The sequence below is a fragment of the Salvelinus namaycush genome, chromosome 1, assembly GCF_016432855.1.
Source record: "Salvelinus namaycush isolate Seneca chromosome 1, SaNama_1.0, whole genome shotgun sequence".
NCBI lineage: Eukaryota > Metazoa > Chordata > Actinopteri > Salmoniformes > Salmonidae > Salvelinus > Salvelinus namaycush.
The window spans coordinates 56,933,960-56,955,790 of NC_052307.1; the positions used below are offsets into that span (position 1 = coordinate 56,933,960).

Genomic DNA, 21,831 nt, shown 5'->3' on the forward strand with positions numbered 1-21,831 from the left:
GCTAGCTATACACAACTACTGTATATACACCGAACAAAAAGAAACAGTTCATAAGGAAATCAGTCAATTGAACGAAATTAAGACCTAATCTATGGATTTCACATGACTGGGAATAGATATGCATCTGTTGGTAAAATACCTTTAAAAAAATACAAAATAGGGGCGTAGCTCAAACGGAAGTTATGAATGTAACTATGGTCCTACGAATACCTGGAAGACCTTCAGTATGGTGGAAAGTATGGATTAAATCCCTCGTGCTCCGCACAGGTCGAGTAATAAAGTCACGCCGGTGACGTGACAGCTTGGGAGGACGTGCCCCTCGGTACAAATAAAACCGTATGTCGGACCACACACGGAGTATCTTCTCACCCAAAAGATCGAGTGACGTGCAAGACGATCTTCCAGGTATTCGTAGAACCATAGTTACATTCCTAACTTCCATTCTACTTCATATCCACACTGCTCCCCGGCCTGTTAGCGAAGTGTCGGTCGTCAATACCTCTCGCCTTGCCGGAATTGATCCGAGATGGTCACCTGTAGTCAGGTAGGCTCTCCGCCATGGCCACAGAGTAGAGTAGCACGCATGAAGTTGCTGAACATTGTCGATCCAGAGTATCCCATCACGCTCAATGGGTGACGTGTCTGGTGAGTATGTAGGCCATATTCAGCTTCCAGGAATTGTGTACAGATCCTTGCGACAGGGGGCCATGCATTATGCTTTAACATGAGGTGATGGTGGCGGCTGAATGGCACGACAATGTGCCTCAGGATCTCATCACGGTGTGCATTCAAATCGATAAAATACAATTGTGTTCATTGTCCATAGCTTATGCCTGCCCATAGCATAACCCAACCACCACCATGGGGAACTGTTCACAACGATGACATCAGCAAACGGCTCGCCCACACAACGCCATACACACGGTCTGCCTTGTACATTTGAAACGGTGATTAATCCACGAAGAGCACACTCCAGCAGCCATCGAAGGTGAGCATTTGCCCATTGGAGGCTGGTTACGACACCAAACTGCAGTCAGGTCAAGACGAGTACACAGATGAGCTTAGCTGAGACGGTTTGAGTTTGTGCAGAAATTCTTTGGTTGTGCAAATCCAGTTTCATCAACCGTCAGGTGGCTGGTCTCAAACAATCCCGTGGGTGAAGAAGCCAGATGTGGAGGACCTGGGCTGGTGTGGTTACGTGGTCTGCGGTTGGACATACTGCCAAATTCTCTAAAATGACATTGGAGGTGGCTTATGGTAGAGAAATTAACATTAAATTCTCTGGCAATAGCTCTGGTGGTTTAATCAGCTTCTTGGATATGCCACACTTGTCAGGTGGATGGCTTCTCAGCGAAGGAGAAATGCTCACTGGCAGTGAATTAAACCAATTTGTGCAAAAAAATTGTAGATAAAAGCTTTTAATGCGTATGGGAAAATTCTGTGATATTTTATGTCAGTTCATGAAACCAACACTTGACATTTTGCATTTATATTTTAGTTCAGTGTAATTACACATGACACCTAGGCTGCATTTACACAGGCAACCCAATTATTGGCAAGAGCCAACCTGATTGGTCAAGAGACCAATTAGTAATAGGTCAGAATTGGGCTGCTTGTTTAAACGCAGCTCTAGTACAATGTTTCCTAACACCAGTCCTTGAGTACCCACAACAGCACATATTTTGTTGTAGCCACAGACAAGTACAGTGATCCCTCGCCACTTCGCGGTTCACTTATCGCGGATTCGCTATTTCGCGGATTTTCATAATGCATTTTTTTTTTTTTTTTGGTGCATTGTGCTCTGCATTCTGATTCGCTAAAAACTCACTCCCGCTTCTTGTATCAAAACATGCTATGAATTGTGCTATCATTTTGTCGTCTCGTGCAGTTATGTGTACGTACATAAAACAGCTTGGCAAATTTACATTAAGTTGGCCAAATTATCTTGTAATTTCGAACATCTCCTAAACCCATAATGTCGACGAAACGGCCTACACGTGAGTCACTGTATTTGTATACATGTAATAGTTGCTAATTGTAAAAAAAAAAAAAGTTTTCTATTTCGCGGATTTCACTTATCGCGGGTCATTTTCGGAACGTAACCCCCGCGATAAACGAGGGATTACTGTACACCTAATCAAGCCCTCAATGAGCTGAATCAGCCAAGTTTGTCCAGGGCAATAAACACGTGTGCTGTTGAAGGTACTCAGACTGGAGTTGGTAAACACAAATAACCAGCTCATCAAGCTTTGATTATTTTGGCCACTAGCGGCCTCTATCATTCTCTGATAACCATCAACATTAATGACAAAGGACTGAGGGGGTAACTAAGAAATTCTTGACGGATGTAAATCATTTCCCAGACAAGCACAAGACAGAATCACAGACATCAAGTATTGCTGTTTGAGATTTGAAGAACGTTTATTTAACAACTTAATAAACCTCGTTTCACAGAAGTTATGCTGCTTTTGAATTGTATTTTTCCAGCTTCTCTCGTTAGACTGGATGTTTAATCAGTGCAGGAACCAATGCGGTCTTAACATGCACCAGGGTTGAGGACAGATACAGGTGTTTTTTCTATTTGTATCACACCACTATTAGCGCAGCTGATATAAAGCTCACCGACAATCACTTTCATATTATACACAATGTTGTCATGTTTGATTTTTTTTATATATATATAGAAAGGAAAACAAAAGTAAAAACCTACAAAAAGAAAAATCAAGCAGTAAAAATCAAGCACAGATACATACAAACCTAAAAATGTGATGTTTGTGTCCTGGGTCCTTTCAGGATCTCCCTTCCCTAACTCACACCCCACAGTCCAGAGGTGGAGGCCAAAACTGCATTTTATGGTTAGTTTAAATTAATTATTGTAAATACTATGAAAAAAAATGCAAGTTACACACCAAGCAAAGGAGAAATGACCTTTTCCATCTTATCTGGCGTTACCACAAGGAAAGTGAGGGATGCGTGATCGGTATGGGAAGACGGGGGGGGGGGGGGGGGGGTGCAACACATACATTTTCCCCTGAGCCAGATGTTACTGGTGGGCACACTGCACTCCAGGGCCGTGGTGGCCTCCTTCATCGTCTGAGCTGTCGTTGTAGGCCTCACGTCGTCCTCCAGACGAGCCCTGGCTGACGTCGTAGTCCTGCAGGTCCACCTCCTCCGCGTCCCCAGACACTATGGGAGCCTCGGCACGTGTTGGCAGCAAGTCCTCCAGCTCCTGGGGTTTACAGAGGGCCACAGTTTTTCAAATGTTCTGTCTAGTTAGCAAAGCCTTATTATAAAAATCTAACACTTGTGTGGTACCTCATTTCTTAAATACCATTATTATCAAACAATGTTCAACATAACCAGTATGGTCTGGGCCAAAATCCTAATCTCGTTATGAATGATCAAATTGTGTCATTCAATCCCATAATAGAACAGGTACCGTAATGTTCAAGCCTGTGACAGAAACAGACACAAGAAAGGCTTTTCATAGTCCATCATGACTTACATTGAGTTTATCGGGGCTGATCCAGTTGTTGTCTGGGAACTGCACATCAAATTTAATATACAAGTCTCCCTTTTCAAATGGATTACGGTACTGTGGCATCCCCTCGCCTCGCACAACTCTGACCGAGCCTGTAAAATAAACATTGCACCATAGAAACATTACTTTCACATACTGCATTGATTAATATTCACATGCTGTGGTCTCATCTACAATATGTAAAACCAGTACAAAGATCAAAATCTTACCTGGCTCAATGACTTTTCCAGCAGCGTACTTGACTACAATCTGTCTGCCATCTAAGTGTTTCAACGTAAACTGGAATCCACAAAGTGCTTCAACAAGGCCAATCTTATGGGTCATGTGCAGGTCATGGGCCTCTCTTTTGTATGTCTGTTGGCATGAGAAAACAGGCAGTGTCTCTATATAGTAATAGAGAGGTGGTTTTAGGCCAATTTAAAATGACAAACATTTGCTGGAAATGTAACAAATTATACCAGAGGACTAACCGATACTGTTGGCTGATGGTACATAAAAAAATGAATATAAGATAATAGCCCCAGGAAACTGTACATATACATCCTGTCAGAGTATTGTCTCCCCTTCCCATTGACTCCCCTGTACTGGCCTATTCTCCACATGAGAGGCTGGTGCCATCAACATGTGTCTGTTCTCCCATCTTCAGAGGAGTGAGAGTCTGGAGGCGACACAATGGAGTGGAAATGCAAGGACTCCAGGATTAGGAACGATGTGCCACTCGTGACTATAATTAATACCAAGTTATGCCAGACATGCAGGGGGCTCAGAGGGTGAGAGGCCAGTACTGGATTACAGCATGTTCACATTGGCCTAGCAGCATTGTGCTGTCACTGCAATCTGCTCCCAAAAGATCCCAGTCAAGAGTGCTGGAGGACCCAACTCAGCCAGCTGGCCGCTTTTGGTCAACCAGCTACCATTCAACATTATCCATCTATACTACTCAAGTCCTCATAGAAATGAGACATAATAGCTGAGTAATAACAAGTTCACACATCAATGTTGCACATTCACTAATATGTTTCTACATTGTAATATTGCCTTTAGTCAACAAGAGACGTAGTCTTAAGGAGTGGGGACCATAGTGTCCAGAGCACAGCAGTTAATCTCTACCTCATGCTCTTTCTCTTGCAGGACGAGGACAATGTCTCCTGGCTCAACCCCAGGTGCCTGGTCAGCTTCTCCTCCGAAGGTGATCTTCTGCCCATGCTTCATGCCTTTGTCGACATGGACCTCCAGGATTTTCACCTCCTTACTAACCTTCTTGCCCTCGCACTTTTTACAGCGGTCTTTCTCGTTGATGACCTCACCTATGGGTAAAACCATAGAAGTTTAGGAGTCTGAGGGGGCAAAGCCTTTTCATGCGTCGCTGGGTAATACAAGTATATGGTTTCTAAAACTGTACTGTTGCTTACCTTCTCCATTACAATCAGTACAAACGGACTGCATCTGTTGGACCATCCCAGGAGCCAACTGTCTGATCATGATGCGCATACCACGCCCCCTGCAGGCCACACACTTCTGAACTGCGCCAGTCTTCCCACCCTGGCTGTTGAGAAGTTATAACTTTTTGTCTAACACCAACAAATCTACATGATCAACATGTATGATGCAATAATTGACAGGCAGATAAAGCAAGACCTGAACGCTGCTTCATGTGGGCTAGAGAAGTAATTTGGAGGGGAAATTGTTGCAGACACAAATGGAAGAATGTGGAAACACTTACCCATTACAAGTGCCACAAAGAACATTCTTGCTCAGCTGCAGTTTAGTTGTTTTTCCATTGTACAGGTCTTCAAGTGAAACTCTTAAAAAAACAATGAGCATAATTGTAGAAAGTAGCAGGGTCATAAAAACCACAGGCAGACAATGTACAGTCAGACAATGAATCAGAATTAAAAAAAAGATTTGATTATCACTCAAGAGATCTGTGACACCAATCTATAGAGTAAGCTTACTTGAGTGGGTGAACCATGTCCTCTCCTCTTCGTCTACCACCATTTCGGCTGCGCCCCTGTCCGCCCATGAAGCCAAAAAGTCCACCGCCGAAGATGTGTGAAAAGATGTCATCCATTCCCCCACCACCTCCACCTCCTTCCCGCAGTCCCTGCTCCCCATAGCGATCATACAGCTCCTTCTTCTCTGGATTAGTCAACACTTCATACGCAAAACTGATCTCCTTGAACTGTTTGAAGGAGACAGGGGGACATTAAGTTCTATGACATCTACAGATATTTGTTAACATTTATGTAGCTACTCAGAAGTGTAAGAAATGATTGAATCCCTCCCCCCAAAAAAATCTTCATGCAATTTCAATACCTTGTCGCCAGCGTTTGGGTTTTTGTCAGGGTGATATTCCTTTGCTAGCTTCCGGTATGACTGAAAGAAAAGAAAACACACATAGGTTCAAGGCACTGGTTTCGATTATTTACGCTATCTAACATTAGCCAATGAGTTGTATAACCACCACCCTTTCCACGTTATCCCCGTAGTAGCCATCAGTGAAATATTGACAGGAATCTGACGTTCCTTTTTACAGTAAAGTTAGTTAGACTCCCTAAATTAGCTAACTAGAAAATGGAGCTTGAAACTGCGGAAGAAAGCTAACGTTACCTATTTTTCATAATGACTTAAGTTAACTACTGGCTAAACAGTTACAATAGCAATATTAACCAGCGATCCATCAGAATTTCCCCCAAAAAATCAACCCAAAATCTCTGACCTGAAGGGTTGGCCCCAAAATTCCATTGTGAATTAAACTGTTAACACGTGAGTTAACGTCGTAGGCTAGCCGGCTAAATAACGCAACTAGCCAGCTAACTAGTTAGGCGGCACATACTACGTTAGCTAACATTAAAAGATCAAACCGGGGTAACCTTGATATTGTACCTTATCTATAGCAACCTGGTATGAGGCGACTCGGTCGCGTCGTATCTGTTATCAGCAGACAGACGCACGAGAGTTAGCTAGCTAACGTTACTAGCTAGCCATTGTCTTAACACTAGTTAGCAACCACCAGTCTGGAAAAACGTAAACAAAACAACTGCTAATCCAATGCTGTCAAATGCGTTGATCCAGTAGTGGTTTAATATGTCACAATGTATTGTTTATTATGCGGAATATAAACTAAAATACAGGCGATAGTGCTAACGTTCTCGCTACCAACCGCATGCTAACTTTTACAAAAATATATAACGTTACTCGAAAGCGGTCGTTATACGCGAGATGCCATCATTGAAGCTGAAAGCTATCGCCAACAAGCGCAAAGTACTAACGTTAACACCCAAATACTTTGCGCCAAAGACAGGGTAATTATCTAAAACATTAAGGTAGATAAATGGTTGTACAATGTGTATCCTGTACTATCATTTTCTGATTGAAGCTAACGTTAGTTGGCTAGGAACATAGCTAGTTTGACTAACTAGCTAGCTCTGACTAACGTTTCTAGGCCAGACTAGCTTTTAGCCAGAATTACATTTTTCTACCAACAATTCAAACTCCACAGCACCTAGATTTAATTTGACTCGATACAATCAACGTTACCTTTTTCAACTCATTTTCAGTGGCAGTGGGGGACACCCCTAGGATGTCATATAATTTAGTATCGACAACGTTCGCCATGATGGAGCTAAGGGAAGGACCTTCTGTACGAGAAGTGAAAAGAGAAAGAAGAAGAGCCGGTCGAAAACGTCATACGTTGCGTCAACTTTAACCTTTCTCCTGGCTTTAAAAAAGGGTGCATCTCAATTACAGATTGACTTCCTTATTTTCACCTCATCTATTTTCTCTCTATTATACGTGAAATTGATTCAGGTATTTTACAATGCTCACCAGTTTAGTAACATTGTGTCTGTTTTTGTCCTCTTATCACACATCAAGCTAATTCCCCTCTAAAATGAAACTTTGACAAACTCACAAACACACACATACAAGCTCGCACATGCACTTACACACACACAGCATTTGCACAGTCTGTATATTTCTGTATGTGCTTCAGGACTAATTTGTCCTCTCTTGGTTGACACCGTCTACCATATCTTTACATCTAGGCCCGACAGAATCATATCATTGGGTCTATGTTGGTAGGAATATGAACTGTGTATCGTATCCATGAGGTGTTGTAATGGCTGGAACCTGGGACAAATGGACACTTGAGTTCACATAACTTTGTGACTGATAATTTGAGTATTAGATTACTATGGGTCTATTTCAATTTAGGCAGATTGAGAATTACCAGCATCACAGCACCCTCTGTTGACCTCTGTCACTACATTCATAGAGTTCATAGATGGTTTTTGTGGCTTTCAGAGGGCTTCATTGTAGCTTCAGACCCCATTGGTACTAGTAGCCCTCTGTCTGTCCTCTGCCTTTTTAAGATGGATGAAGCCCTAAGCCCTCTCATATTGTCTAATGCAACATGACAGCAGAGATAGGGGGTTGGGATGTTGGTTGGTGGAGAGAGAATCAGCCTCTATGACTGATGTCTGTCTCCGTGTTTTGTGTGTCTCATCTGACTATCGTGTTGCAGAAAAATTAAGTGAAATTACATTTAATTGACATTGATTACTACAGACACTAATGGACATAAGGTCCTATACACTGCATGCTACATAGTTAATTTTGATTGAAGAGGGATCTTAAAAGGACGGTTGCACAAAACTCATTTTTTTTATTACATCGGTTCCATGTATAATATCATATAAATACATTTTTATATGACTGAGCCGAGTAAATTATGGTAATTAATTACAATGAACATAATATGAATTGGAGACTAATTTGAAATTCTTCTAAAATGGCTAAGAATACTACCGGTATGTATTTGTACAAATCAACAAAACAAAAACTTAACTTCAGGGTATTTTCATTATTTGCAATTCCTATGCTTCAAGTTGTGGGGTTTTGGTAAAAAAGAAAAATATTATCTAGAGCAACTGCCAGTGTTTACTTATGAAATGAAAGGCAGACACAGGTTGGTGAGTAAGGTCTCTTTTAATGAAACAATGAAATCCTACAACCAATGATTGAAATAATAAATGGTGGCCCATGTCTGTCTGTCTGATGCAACAGGGTGTGCTTGTTTTAAATGTCAGCTCAGAAGACACTATCTGAAGTCCTTATTCCACCATTCAGGTATAACGTTTCTGAATTAAAAGTCGCTAACCTATATAGGCTACTATTACACATCCCTCTGAATTTGTTATCCACTCCTGAATTACCCTTTTAGCTCATCTATCTTGTCAAAAGTTAATGGAAACTCAACCCTGTACCAGGTGAGTTTGTGTGGGCATCCCAATCCCGTTATAGATTCCCCGTTTTATATCCTCTGGGTTCACCACTATAGTCCACATCTGAACTCAAAATCCCCAAATGGACCCAAGATGTTAAAAAGCACACATCTATTCATCTGTCTAGATATTATACATGAAAATCGGACACTTCTGAATGTATATTTACGGTGTTCTCTCGAGACATGGAATATTCATTGGGGCTCTGCATGTGTGTGTGGTAATAACCTACATAAAATCATTGTCATATATGCACATTTTTATCAAATCAAACAATATCAAATGAATGGGTTAAAAGCCAAGCAACAACATGAAGCTTGATACTCTGGTTTTAATATACAGTACATAGACGAAAATAAAGACGAAAATAAGTTATGAGAAGTATAATATATCTGTGCTTGACATGTGAATGAATGTAAATACAACAAACAGTCTAAAGTAATTTTCATCTGTGTCTGTTTCCCTGTGTGGCAGTGTCCAGTTCTTTTGAGCATACAGGGGAAAGACTGAATCTGCATGCGAGAGTCTTCCCTATTAGACTGATCAAAAGAAGGAAAACAGAAAATAAATGAGTCAGGTTCCTCTCCTTTTCTTCCCCCTCTCCCATCTTCACCTAGAAGTCCATGGACATTGAGCGCTGCTGGGGGTCGACGATGCTGGTGTTATTGCGGCCCCCGTTGCGGGAGCTGAGGGTGCCACAGCCTCCTGGTCCAGAACTTGGCCCGGCCGCTCCGCCGCGGACGTAGATCTCACAGGGGATCTCTTCCATGACGCGGTCTTCAATGACCTTCTCGGCGCAATCATGAGTCTGTTTGTAGCCGTAGCAGCTTTTCTTATAGGTGCTGTTAAAGGTCTTCATGGGCGGGGGCTTGGAGAAGTCGTTGTGGTAGGAGAGCTCCATGGAGCTGAGGGTGGTGCGGCTCTGCTTCATGCTGCCCCCCGAGGCCTGCAAGCCACAATGGTGCTCGTGGACACAGCGCGACGTGGTGGAGGAGCGGCGCAGCTTGTGGTAGCTCTCCAGCTCCTCTGATAGGTCGGCCAGGTCAGAGGAGATCTCCTTGTCACGGAGGGAGAACAGCTCGTAGTGGGGAGGGTCAAAGACCTCCTGGAAGCCAGCCTTGTTGAAGACTGGCCGGCGAGCTACCAACTTCTTCCTGGGCTGCTTCATCTGGACCAGGATGGAGATGATGAGTAGGACTAGAACCACGCCTGAAGACACGCCGATCACCGTGCCGTGGGTATTAGTGATCTGATGGAACAGGCCATTGGATTTTTTCTCTGTGAAGCGGAAAAAAAAACAGTAAGTCTACTATAATGGGTTGGTTGTCATAAGTCAATTTACCACGTGATAAAAGTACTAAATGATTAAAAGTATCCAATAGGAAATTAAAGTTTCACTCACCCTTACAATGGTTCTCATCCCAGGGGTAGACACAGTTCTGTACCCCATTACACACCAAGGAGTTATTGATGCACATGTTGCTATGGCAAAAGAATGTGTTGCTATTGCATGGGGCTGAAACAAGAGACAAGGTAAAGTTATTAAAGATGAAAACTACTGCAATAAAATGCTAGATGTCTGCAACTTAAAACCATACATCATCATTTACAGCTTGCATGACATGATTGGCAATTGAAATGGCTGCTTCTCCTAGCCACCGTGTAGAGGGGAAAACAGCGTATGGAGTGCAGTAAATCAATTTAGACGGCCATCACGAGGCACAGATGGCCAGGCGCGCTGAGACTCCAGACTAAACTAGCTCTTACAATGCGAGTCACGAGACAGCCAAGAAGGCTGGTAAATTGAACGTGGCTGCTGCACCCAGGAGATGGATGTGCGAGGCTGGTTCTGTGGGTCCTAACAGGCTGCCCCCCGCCACAAACTTACATCCCCTTTCCTCCTGCCACCTTGCTCCACTCATTCTCTATCAGAGATCTGAGCAGCTTGCCACCCCAAATCCCTCTCCCCACACACCTCTCTCAAACCCCATCAGACAGTACTACAGCCCCCACCAGGTCCCACTGCACCCCTGACACATACACGATGTTTAGGGCACGTTGCCGAACACCAAACCATTCCCCTCCACTGCTGCGAGGCTAAGCGGTTCTGACAGCGGGATAAAGGGGTCATAACACGCCTTTCGTCTCCCGTTGAGTGCGTAGAGCTCCCCTGACTATGCGCTCACTTCCAAACCGATTAGACATCTCTCGCATTCAAAAAGCTTGTTCTCTCTCTGGGTGTCAGCGCTGGTTCGTGTTCCCAATCCAGAACCACAGAGGTAATGAAAATGATGATGCACAGGACTAAGTGTGTCAATGGTGTTCTGAGAAGGATAAGGACAAAAATATCCGAGGTGATGATCAAATCAAATGTATTTATATAGCCCGTCGTACATCAGCTGATATCTCAAAGTGCTGTACAGAAACCCAGCCTAAAACCCCAAACAGCAAGCAATGCAGGTGTAGGTGCAGGTGCAGGTGTAGATGCGGGTAAAGGTGCCTTGACTGATTACTGAGCTGAATGTCTCTATGACGTCAGGACAACATGAATTTGAAAAGCAAGGCAATCATTATGAAATACGCGGTCATGTTTAATGTGTGTCGGAATGTATTAAGAGCTCTGTTACAAAACATGTCTGTTGAATTTAAAAAAAGGTAATTAAGTGTTGCAGTGATGGGAATAAAAAAAATGTATATCCAAAATGAATACAGCAATTAATACAGCTCTGATTATTCAGGCATTTAAATGAAAATAGTGTGGTGGAGGAACAACTAAAGAGTTTATTTCCAAAACGCTATATCCACTAATTCTTTGTGTTTTTTCATGATAAATTAATGGTTATGGGTACATATGAGTGTGTAAAATATTACTCTTCTCAGAATTTGTATTCATAGATAAGTGTTTATTAAAATAGGTTTTGTTGCAAAATGCTAGCTAATATATATTACACACACTGTTTAGCTGGAATGTAATGTTCGTATCCTGTATATTTAACATATAAATGAAACCCATCATAAATCTAACCTCATGCTATGGTGTTTGGTTAGAGTTAAGTCTCGTTCCACAGGGCATCATATTCCCTATATAGTGCACTACTTTTCACCAGAGCCCAAAATTCATATTACTATATTGATATACAGTACCAGTCAAAAGTTTGGGCACACCTACTCATTCCAGGGTTTTTATACATTGTAGATTAATAGTGAAGACATCAAAATTATGAAATAACACATATGGAATCATGTAGCAATATCATTTGTTTTTCAACTGGACAATGACCAAAACACATCTACAGGCTGTGTAAGGGCTATTTGACCAAGAAGGAGAGTGATGAGTGCTGCATCAGATGACCTGGCCTCCACAATTACATTTTAGTCATTTAGCAGACGCTCTTATCCAGAGCGACTTACAGTAGAGTGCATACATTTTATTACATTTTACATACTGAGACAAGGATATCCCTACCGGCCAAACCCTCCCTAACCCGGACGACGCTATGCCAATTGTGCGTCGCCCCACGGACCTCCCGGTTGCGGCCGGCTGCGACAGAGCCTGGGCGCGAACCCAGCCCAGCCTGGGCGCGGACCCAGAGACTCTGGTGGCGCAGCTAGCACTGCGATGCAGTGCCCTAGACCACTGCGCCACCCGGGAGACAATCACCCAACCTCAACCCAATTGAGATGGTTTGGAATGAGTTGGACCGCAGAGTGAAGGAAAAGCAGCCAACAAGTGCTCAGCATATGTGGGAACTCCTTCAATGCTGTTGGAAAAGCATTCCAGGTGAAGCTGGTTGAGAGATTTCCAAGAGTGTGCAAAGCTGTCATCAAGGCAACGGGTGGCTACTAATATATTTTGATTTGTTTAACACTTTTTTGGTTACTACATGATTCCATATGTGTTATTTCATAATTTTGATGTCTTCACTATTAGTCTACAAATTAGGAAATAGTCAAAATAAAGAAAAACCCTTGAATGAGTAGGCGTGTCCAAACTTTTGACTGGTACTGTGTGTGTGTGTGTGTGTGTGTGTATATATATATATTTTTTTTTAAATGTTTAAAATACCGATGTCACAAATGTATCATTTGTACAGTTCTTTAATAAACACGCAATTATTTGTCACATTTGATTGTATAAAATCTCGCAGGACTACTTTCTTCTCTGAGAGTGAGGCGGATATCTTGTTTTGCAATAAAACATTGTTATTTGTCACTCTGAAATGGAACCATCTAGTGATATGTTTCAAGCAAATACTAGTCTGTTATTTAAAAACCCAATGCCGTGTTTAGATCGGGAAAAAACACAAATTTCTATCAGAAGTTCTGTAGCTCTTCACACTCATACCCGTATACGGGTTGAGAATGGCAGATTTGGGCACTGATAAGCACCTAAATCTGAACGCAGTGGCTTTGCAGTAACATGCTATAAATAACTTCAGAGGTCAGGCTCTGCGCTTCACAGCGCTGTATGGGTTTTGACTGACAGCCGTTCTGAAATTGAGCACTGCACGTAACAAGAAGTTTACCCCATCCTTCCCGCTAAATGGGCAATATTTGCAAATGTTTGTTGTCTGAGTGAGGGAAATGCGATAAATTAAAGAGGACTTAATGTATTTTGAAAGATGAGACGTTGAGGATTAGAATAAGTACAGCTTTGATGTCATTCAAGCATGCCAAACACCTGTGAGTCCAAATGTGCACTTTACATTTCCATATCATAAAACTCATGTCATATACAGTGTCAACATTTATGTCCACTATGTTTGATGTCGAACTACAAGACAATAGGGTGTCACACCCTCGGTTGTTCCGAACAGAATGAGCCCGTTTGTCTATGGTGAACAAAATTTGCCGCAAAACATGCACCCGACTCCTTTCTATGAACACCAAAATTACTATCGGTTTCTCTGAATTTCCTTGTGAAAGCCTAAGAAACATTTCAATATAAAATTGTCTATATAGGTCAAGAGTGTAAAGGGTTAAACGTAAAAAGCTAATTTACTAACATTTCTGACAATGGATATAGTGTTTTGGAATAAACGTTTTCAACCGTTTTCTCCATGGAAACGCAATTTACATACATCTGCCATGCAAAAGGCAGAGCTTTATGCAGAGCTTCTGCTCATAATAACAATTAATATTATTATTATTGACAAATTATTCAGCTTTTCCATTCATCAATGGAAGATAAATCCCATTTGTCCATTGTGAATGATGAACCATATTTATGGCCAATGTGTTACACTGTTACCTGTATATCAATAACATTTTCTTTGAGGTACTCCAGCAAAGGCTGGGGAAAAGAATTGGCTTTGCAATATCACTGCTTAGTATGCCACTTTAATTTTCCATTACTAAAATGAGAGTTGAATGTCAGTTATTTACTATTCAGAGGATGTAGATGTCGTCAATAAATCAAGAAGAATAATAGGCAGTTGGCCCCATTTATCTCTTCCAACCTTTCAGAAATCTGCTGTGTGTCTGGACAAAATACTGACCACTAAATCATGATAATTTTTTTTAAAGAACGAGAAAAGAGGACCTGCCAATTGATAACGTACCCAGACTGATCGTAAATATTTCTCTCCATACGAACTCTTGGTTCAGATGGCCCACAATAACTGCAAGTAAGATTTTTTACAAAATAAGGAGAACACTCACGGTCGACAAATGAGGTGAAGAGCATCTGGAAGCGGCTGAGTCGGCTCTTCTCGTCGGCCCACATCCTCACCACTCCCACCCCGTTGGTTAGCATGACGTCATTAGCCACGGTGCTGCAGAACTTGGCCTTTAGGTTTTCGATGGCACTGCTGCCGTCGTACACTGCCACAAAGTTCTTGTTGCACTCGTTGGAGTGCTCCATCTGGTATTCCAGGAACCGAATGTAAATCTACAGCCAGAAATCACCACGTTACAACACAGAACCATGGCTACTCTGCTGCCATTCAGAAAGAAATGAAACCCAAATTAAGGGAAAATTGAAGCATTTATAAAGGGATATTGGAACTGAAGGATAATACACTCATACTTAGGCTAAGCCTACCAGGGTAGGCTTAGCCTAATTGTACAGCACACAACCACTGGGAATCATTGACCTCAGATGAAGAGTTATAGAACTAAATCTTTTGAGCACAAGATTGATGCTTTGCACCCACAGGAAAGGCTCTAATCTGAACATTTTGTCAATACCTAAACTGTCACTGTATCGTTCTAGAGAGCACATTGTGAATTCAGCCCGGAACAATCCAGCCTCTTTAGCACATTTGAACTCGTAAGACTGCAGACATCGAGTGACTGCTTTTAGCTTCATTCCCAGTACTGCTGATTCTGTTTTTCTGCATCATTGGCCTAATACCTGCTGCCCTGGTTAGGCTACTGCTAATTTCAGATACCCTTCATTGTTTCCACAGCAGAGAGAGAGGGTCAGGGGACTGGCGTGTCTTACTCCCAGTCTCCTGTGTTCTAATCAATGGGTGTGTTTTCAGTGGCTGGACCTCTGCAGTGAGTGACGTGATGACCCATTTAGCCACTGGAGAGAAGGAGCGGGAGAACAAGATGTTCACCTTGGACTGAGGAGGAGCGCGGATGGTCCAGATACAGTCCAGAGCGTCACCAGTCTTAATCTTATCCTCCTCTTCTACCTGACTGGAGCGGATAACACCATCATAGCCACCAATCTCAAACTGACAATCTGAGGGGAGAGAAAGGTGGAGGACAGGGGGAAAACAGGGGAGGGGGGTTATATATATATATATATATATATATGAGAAGGATTACAGAAGAAGGAAAGGTGAGCATAAGGGAAGAGATAGAAAAACAGGCAAAAAGTGACAAGAGAGATGTTATAGAGGAAGAGAGAGAGAGAGAGAAAGAGAGAATGTGAGAGAGGAAAAAGAGAGGTGCCTGTGTGTTAGCATGTGTCAGTGAAAGATAGCACCCAGTAAGCTTTAGAGCACAGAGCTCTTCAAATCGGATCGGACAAACCAGTGAAATATTGAAGAGCTTACCTGGAATCGGGTTTAACAGTCCACCCACGTGCAGATGAAAATCTGGGTCTGAAATTATAAATAGGAAAGCACATGAGTCTTGATCCACTGAGCTGGAATTCATGAGTAAAGAAAAGTGATAAGATCTCATTAAAAAGGAAGCCAGATAAACTGGGGAAGGCCATTGGGGGCAAATATCTGTGGCCCGATGTGAGACGCTGATTTCAGTGTCCTAGTGTATAAAATTGGATGGGAACAAACAAGATAAATGAGGCCTTTGACAGTGAATCTGTGGCTGTGCTGCTGTCCTCATTATCCACACCTATGACTGTGTATGTAATGAGGATATGCCCAGTAGGCTAGCTCTAACTGAGAATGTGTACCTGCTATAAAGGTGTATTTGATACGGAACCCAACACCCTCCAGCTCCTCGTCGCTGCTGAACTTGATCCACATGAAGCGGCCCGTGGAGGTGACCAGGCCTGGGTTCTTCGACCCACAGAAGCGGTCGATGATCGGTGAGAAGCCGAACGGACCGTCACGTACCTCGATGTGATCAAACCGGCACTCAAAGGAGGGCTCCATGTAGTAGTTCTTATCAAAGGCCAACTGGATTCTTTGACGAGGGAGAGCTGGAGGAGGTGAGAGAGGAGGAGGGGTGTGTTGGGTTTTTGCCAAAAGGCTTTGGTCCATGGACTGCGTTTACCTGTACAGCAGGGTCTCAATCTGCACAGAAACTTGTTAATATTAAAAAAATATATAAAGAAAAAAAACTGGTAACAGCTAAACTCCTGTTTTCTACTCATATGCACAGCCAGTTTATGGATGCCTGCATAAACACACAAAGGTACCCATGCTTAGTGCTCGATTCAATCCATATTGCCGAATTCAGCGCTATACATTTTTTATTTTATTGAGCTGGCATATGCAGCTTTTACCATGAATGCAGTCTCACCGAATGCGGGAACATTGCCTTTACATTTGTTGCGCTGAACTTCGGTGATACGGATTGAACTGAGCCCTTACACTAATGCACATGTGCTGATGCATACACACATGACATGTCAGAATGTTTCCTTACAGGTTCTGATCAAAAAACACGACACTTCAACCATATATTTGAGTTTTAGAAGTTCATGTCATGTAAATCACACCCTAAATGACTGGCTCAAGTAGCCTCCCAGAATCAACATGACTACCAATCGCACACACTATTTTTTAAAAGCCAGCTAATTCCGGGTCTTCATAGATGAATTACATATAAATCAGACTGCCTGCTATGATAAAATGGCAAACGGTAGAAACGTTTATAAGAGCGGGTAATGCCTTTGAACTGAAACAAATGATACCAGCATTTAAAATGATGCCACAGCTCAGACACACAGCTAAAGACAAATCGTGTCACTAGCTCACCCACACGGACACAAATGTCACCGCCAGCTCACACACCAAAACAAATTAGCTGTACTTTGAAGGAATGTGGGAAGCAATAATGTCACCATTTTAAAAACAGGAATGAATGGGGAAGCTTACCATACAGATTCAGCCAAACTGGCACTACTGTTATCACAACACTAAATCACATGTATATTTCCCCTGGTACGGACTACAAACAAGAGCTCTCCGTTCAAAGTAGCTACATACCAAATATAGTGTTGCTACGCCTAGCTTGATAACTCAATACAACAGCACACTGAAACAATCAAATAAATACACAAATCGCTCACCAAGAGTCACATCATCTGAGAGACAAAAAGTCTCTGGAATGCGTTCAACAAGCCATAAATTATGAAACACAAACCAGGTTGACTGACACTTCTCATCAGCATTGAGTGTCTCATCCTCCTAAGACCTTTGGAGATGAGCGATGCAATTCATTACTGGGTTTGAGTCATGATGATCTGGAGAATTGGCCTTGTTTAGCCCTGCTCATTGTGTATGCACATTGATCATTTGGATTGTCAATGCCGTTTTGTCAAGGTAGGTTCTCTGGCTATGCTAGTTGATGTTTCCACAGGGGGAGCCCTTGAGCTTCACCAAGTCTTCCATTTTTCTCCGACTGATGAAATCACACTATCGGTTCCTGCAGCCTACTTTGTCTTGGTTGAGTTATATCACAAATATATAAGTGTTGGACTTTTGGATGAAATGACTCTGATGTAGGTGTATATAGTGACTGAAATGCTGTCAAAATAGCAACAAACCAATAAGCACCTATTATCCACATTCTAAGGCACTGCTGAGGCCATTTGTGTGTGCGTGTGAGAGGGCAGAAACAGAAATGTACCTTCCAAGATGTAAACACACTCCTTGTTAGGGGGATATGTGTTGGGGTAGTTGGGGGACGTGAAGACTCCCCCGTTGATGTTGCGGACCCAGATGCCACATTCGTTAAGATTCTGAGGTGGACTGCCTTCATTCTGAGAAATGGACTCTGAGAAAAGACAGTGAAAAGAATCAAGCCCATGTTTGAATTGGGATATGTATGGGATTAGATCAATTTCTTGTGATTCTGCCACTGAAAATGTTGTGTGCTACAACGTGACCAATTATTCCCCCGTAACAGGAGACGCACCTTTAGTTTTCTGTGCCAGGGCAAATCCCTCTTCTATCAGAATAAGGAGTACCCAGGCTGCAATAGAAAAACATTAAATGTCATTGATTTGCACCGTTATTTTTCATAAAATAACCATCTAATACGAGTGGAACAGGTAAAAACAATTTAATCAAAGTGTTGAAATAATAGGCAAACACAGTAGCTCACACATCCCTTATTAAAAAGCAATTATGTCAAGCTTGAAATCTGCTAGTTAAGATAGGGAATCGTCATAACCAGTTTAAATGAGAAACATGCCTTCTTTTCTTATGGGTGAGATAATAATAAACCTTTTTTGTTGTTGTTACTAAATGGTGTATGTGTGATTGGAACAGCTGTGATGCAGGAGCTAGACCGGGCATCATTAAGAACTATAGCCCTACTTAAAACCATAGTAACCTAACATAACAGTGCACACACACACAGTGGAAGAGCCAGTGATCTACGACATTGACAGTAACATACACTAAAGATGCATCTTGCAATTCATGAACACCAAGTGTGTAGGACGTGAAACAACACTTGACAGAATATTGATCCGAGGGTCTTGTAGATGTATCTCTACCACTTTACTTCATAGGTTGTGCCATTGAGAGCTCATCTAAAAAGAAAAAGCATCTTATCGGACCCAAGACATATCCAACCTAAAGCCGAATTCAGATCGATGCCTAAAGAGCCATCTCCTCCATTCACAGATAAATAAAGAAGGCTGTGTATGTGTTGTCATATTGTCCTCTGATGGTGTATCAGGGAGCACTCATTGGTAGGCCCACATCATCAGGCCTGTCAGAGCATCGCCAACCCTCCAGCCTCCCGAATGAAGACAGCACCAGAACAAATAGGATAAGGCTCACAGGCGTGATGCCATAATGAGAGACAAGCATCAGGGAGGCAGCAGCAACAGCACTGCATTGTGTATAATATCAGGGCTAAAACTGCTCGCCGTACCCCTGTGCACATTTCAGCCCACAACACTACTGTCTTCTCCAGATAAGCCGATGTAGGTTTACCCCCAATGGATTTTAATAGACTGCGCTGCTTATATCACATTAAACCGTGAGCGGGAGCCTGACAGATGCATAATAGCCACCCAGGCTTGCAAAAAGAAATCAGACCGCATGTTCTCTACTATAGAGAATTTAAAACATCCATTCGCACACACACAACCTCTCTCTTCCCGGCCTTGATACGCTGAAGGCCAAACTGCACACACACACGCGCTTTTCCATGCATGGCCTGACTATAAGGCTATTCACATAGATTTGCCCTTTCTGGATACTACTCCACTATGGGGGACCACTGAAAGACTAACTACCTCTTAAAAGCAGTCTATGGCAGGAATTCATTGTAGAACACAGTTGGTTCAAACAGCTTTGAATGGACCTGAAAGTCTGATTTTAAAAGGTTGAATGCCTTTCTTTACAAGCCTACACTACCAGAAGAACATGAGTGGGATAGCATTTAAAATACAAATGGATGGCCTACCACATTGCTTGGTTAAATTAACCCAAAAAAGCATAGATATGTCCCCTTTGAATGTTGGCTGATGCATTCTGATTCTGCAATTATATTACAAAATCAAACATAGGGCTATTACAACGCTACAGTAACTTGTTGATAATACGTAGACGACTAGACGTTGTGCCCTTCGTGACTGAAATAGCCCAGTGCTACTGAAGTGAACTCAACATGAGGTTCTCGCCCTCGGTTATAAGATTCAGTGTAGTTTACAAGCTAGGTGTGTTAAACAATACTTGACAGTCCCTTTAATAATAGGCCTACAGTACAGTAAAAAACACAATGATTTCACAGCATAATATCGTGGCTTAAAATGAGCTGCAAACCGCAGCTGTGGCCTTGTCCCAGATGTTGGGCGAATCAGCAGGAGCTGTCTCAAGGTTTGACAAACACCGTTCTAGCTCTGTCACCTTTTACCATAGATGCAGAAGTGTTACACAAGTGAATTGAGACGCAACCAGTGCAACAACAAAAAAACATATCAAGTTTAAATTGACGTATTTTTCTTTACAATTTGGTTTTCACTATGCTAATTAGATTTCCGCGGTGACGCGGACATCGACCTTAGGTGTTAATAGAAAAGTAACCGAAATTGGAATGCATTCTTCCGGATTGTGTAGCCTTGTGCATATCACATTTTATAAGATAGGTTATTGGCACGTTTCAAAGACCACCCCTTGAAGTAAAAAAAAAAAAAAGTAATATTAAAGCGAATAGAATATTATATATATATATAACTGAATAGAAGTAAACCTGCAGATGGCGATGCCATTCAGGGATTTAGGCTTCTTGCAAACATGAAGAACACAATACAACAACTTGGCGCAAGAGAAAATACAACGGGGTACATTTGGTAAGGATGAGTTTCTCCTATATTGCAGAAGAATAAGGTATGAATTACATCACTGCCGATACGAGTGATTATTAACCTTCTGTATAATATCAGTGGTTCTTAATACGATCCAAAAGCACTCGGGTGCTCTGTAAAACTCACCTATGTGCATTTCCTCTCCCTGTGTGGTGGTGCCAAATACGTTCTCCTTCTTAAGCTTGGGGAGTTACACGCTTTATTTTCCCATTTTATGGATCCAAGGCAATGAGTCGCTGTTTATACAATCCAACTTTTCATTGATCACCTTAATTCCATAGTCAGAAAGACAACCATCCACTCCGAATTTCCTCTGAGGAAAACAAGCGCTTCTTCTTCAACCACTCCCGATAAGTATTAGATACAACGTTAATTCCATCTAGACAGGTGTCTTGTAGTTCCACATGCAACATATGCTATTATTAAAGTAGGTTGTATTGTCCAGTGAGGTTGAGCAGAAGTATCCGAGAGACGCGCACAGAGTGGTCTGTGACTGAACTGAAGTAATGGCTCCAAACAAGGCTCATTTAAGCTCTGGGCGATGTATGCGTGAATGAGCTGCTTGTACGCATGCACCCCATCACCGAGCGTAAAATCGGCTGCGTTTCTCCCTGCGTACAAGTATCTTCTCTGCTCGTGTTGCATTGAAGGATTATATTGGTAAAATGTATTTATGATATAATACAAAACGAACCGAGCAAGTTACAAAAAAACGGAAATGTTGCCTGCATTTAATGAGGATACTCTTTACTCAGTAAGTTGTTGCCAAGAGACATCAACAGACAGTAAAACATCAACTGCTATTTAAATGTCAACCATTTTATTAGACTATCATTTTACCATAAGTGCCAGATTGCAATACATTATGCTGCATGAGCTAAAAATAACTCAAAACCGTAGGCTATGCCAAGTTGTCACTTCCAATCGTTTCTTTAGTCATCAGCTCACTAGGAGAATTGACTTTTTCGAATGGACATGCCAGTCTATGAAATGGAAAGGCAATAGTGAAACGGAAATACATTTAAATGAATTCAAAA

The 21,831-nt window shown here is 42.1% G+C and overlaps 2 protein-coding genes across 3 annotated transcripts; both read right to left on the reverse strand.

Annotated features, from left to right (window-relative positions):
- Window positions 1-2,396: 2,396 nt before the first annotated feature.
- Window positions 2,397-7,159, reverse strand: LOC120046164 (dnaJ homolog subfamily A member 2). The gene is made up of 9 exons (XM_038991175.1): window positions 7,082-7,159; window positions 5,858-5,917; window positions 5,497-5,723; window positions 5,265-5,345; window positions 4,954-5,087; window positions 4,652-4,848; window positions 3,751-3,895; window positions 3,506-3,633; window positions 2,397-3,229 (listed from the first exon to the last, which is right to left on the reverse strand). Exons 1-9 carry the CDS (start codon window positions 7,157-7,159, stop codon window positions 3,044-3,046), a joined length of 1,236 nt encoding a protein of 411 aa, XP_038847103.1. The 3' UTR covers window positions 2,397-3,043.
- Window positions 7,160-8,524: 1,365 nt separating this feature from the next.
- Window positions 8,525-21,276, reverse strand: LOC120055939 (neuropilin and tolloid-like protein 2). 2 transcript variants are annotated; one of them, XM_039004010.1, is made up of 9 exons: window positions 20,921-21,276; window positions 18,388-18,444; window positions 18,100-18,246; window positions 16,196-16,444; window positions 15,834-15,881; window positions 15,390-15,517; window positions 14,488-14,716; window positions 10,229-10,342; window positions 8,525-10,104 (listed from the first exon to the last, which is right to left on the reverse strand). In XM_039004010.1, the coding sequence occupies exons 1-9, from the start codon at window positions 20,928-20,930 to the stop codon at window positions 9,440-9,442; spliced, it is 1,647 nt and encodes a 548-aa protein (XP_038859938.1). In that variant the 5' UTR covers window positions 20,931-21,276; the 3' UTR covers window positions 8,525-9,439. The 2 variants fall into 2 exon arrangements, with proteins under 2 accessions (XP_038859938.1, XP_038859947.1); XM_039004019.1 differs by lacking the exons at window positions 18,388-18,444; window positions 20,921-21,276 and having other exon boundaries at window positions 16,196-16,538; window positions 18,100-18,194.
- Between the last annotated feature and the right edge of the window lie 555 nt (window positions 21,277-21,831).

Excerpts from the sequence above, each read along its gene's own strand:
- LOC120046164 (XM_038991175.1), bottom strand. The coding sequence starts at position 7,159 with ATGGCGAACGTTGTCGATACTAAATTATATGACATCCTAGGGGTGTCC. Across the intron at positions 4,849-4,953 it reads TACTGATTGTAATGGAGAAG|GTGAGGTCATCAACGAGAAA; the intron begins GTAAGCAACAGT and ends TTTTACCCATAG. Across the intron at positions 3,896-4,651 it reads TGCAAGAGAAAGAGCATGAG|ACATACAAAAGAGAGGCCCA; the intron begins GTAGAGATTAAC and ends TCATGCCAACAG.
- LOC120055939 (XM_039004010.1), bottom strand. Across the intron at positions 18,247-18,387 it reads CCTGGCACAGAAAACTAAAG|AGTCCATTTCTCAGAATGAA; the intron begins GTGCGTCTCCTG and ends GTCTTTTCTCAG. Across the intron at positions 10,343-14,487 it reads CTTCACCTCATTTGTCGACC|CCCCATGCAATAGCAACACA; the intron begins GTGAGTGTTCTC and ends CTCTTGTTTCAG.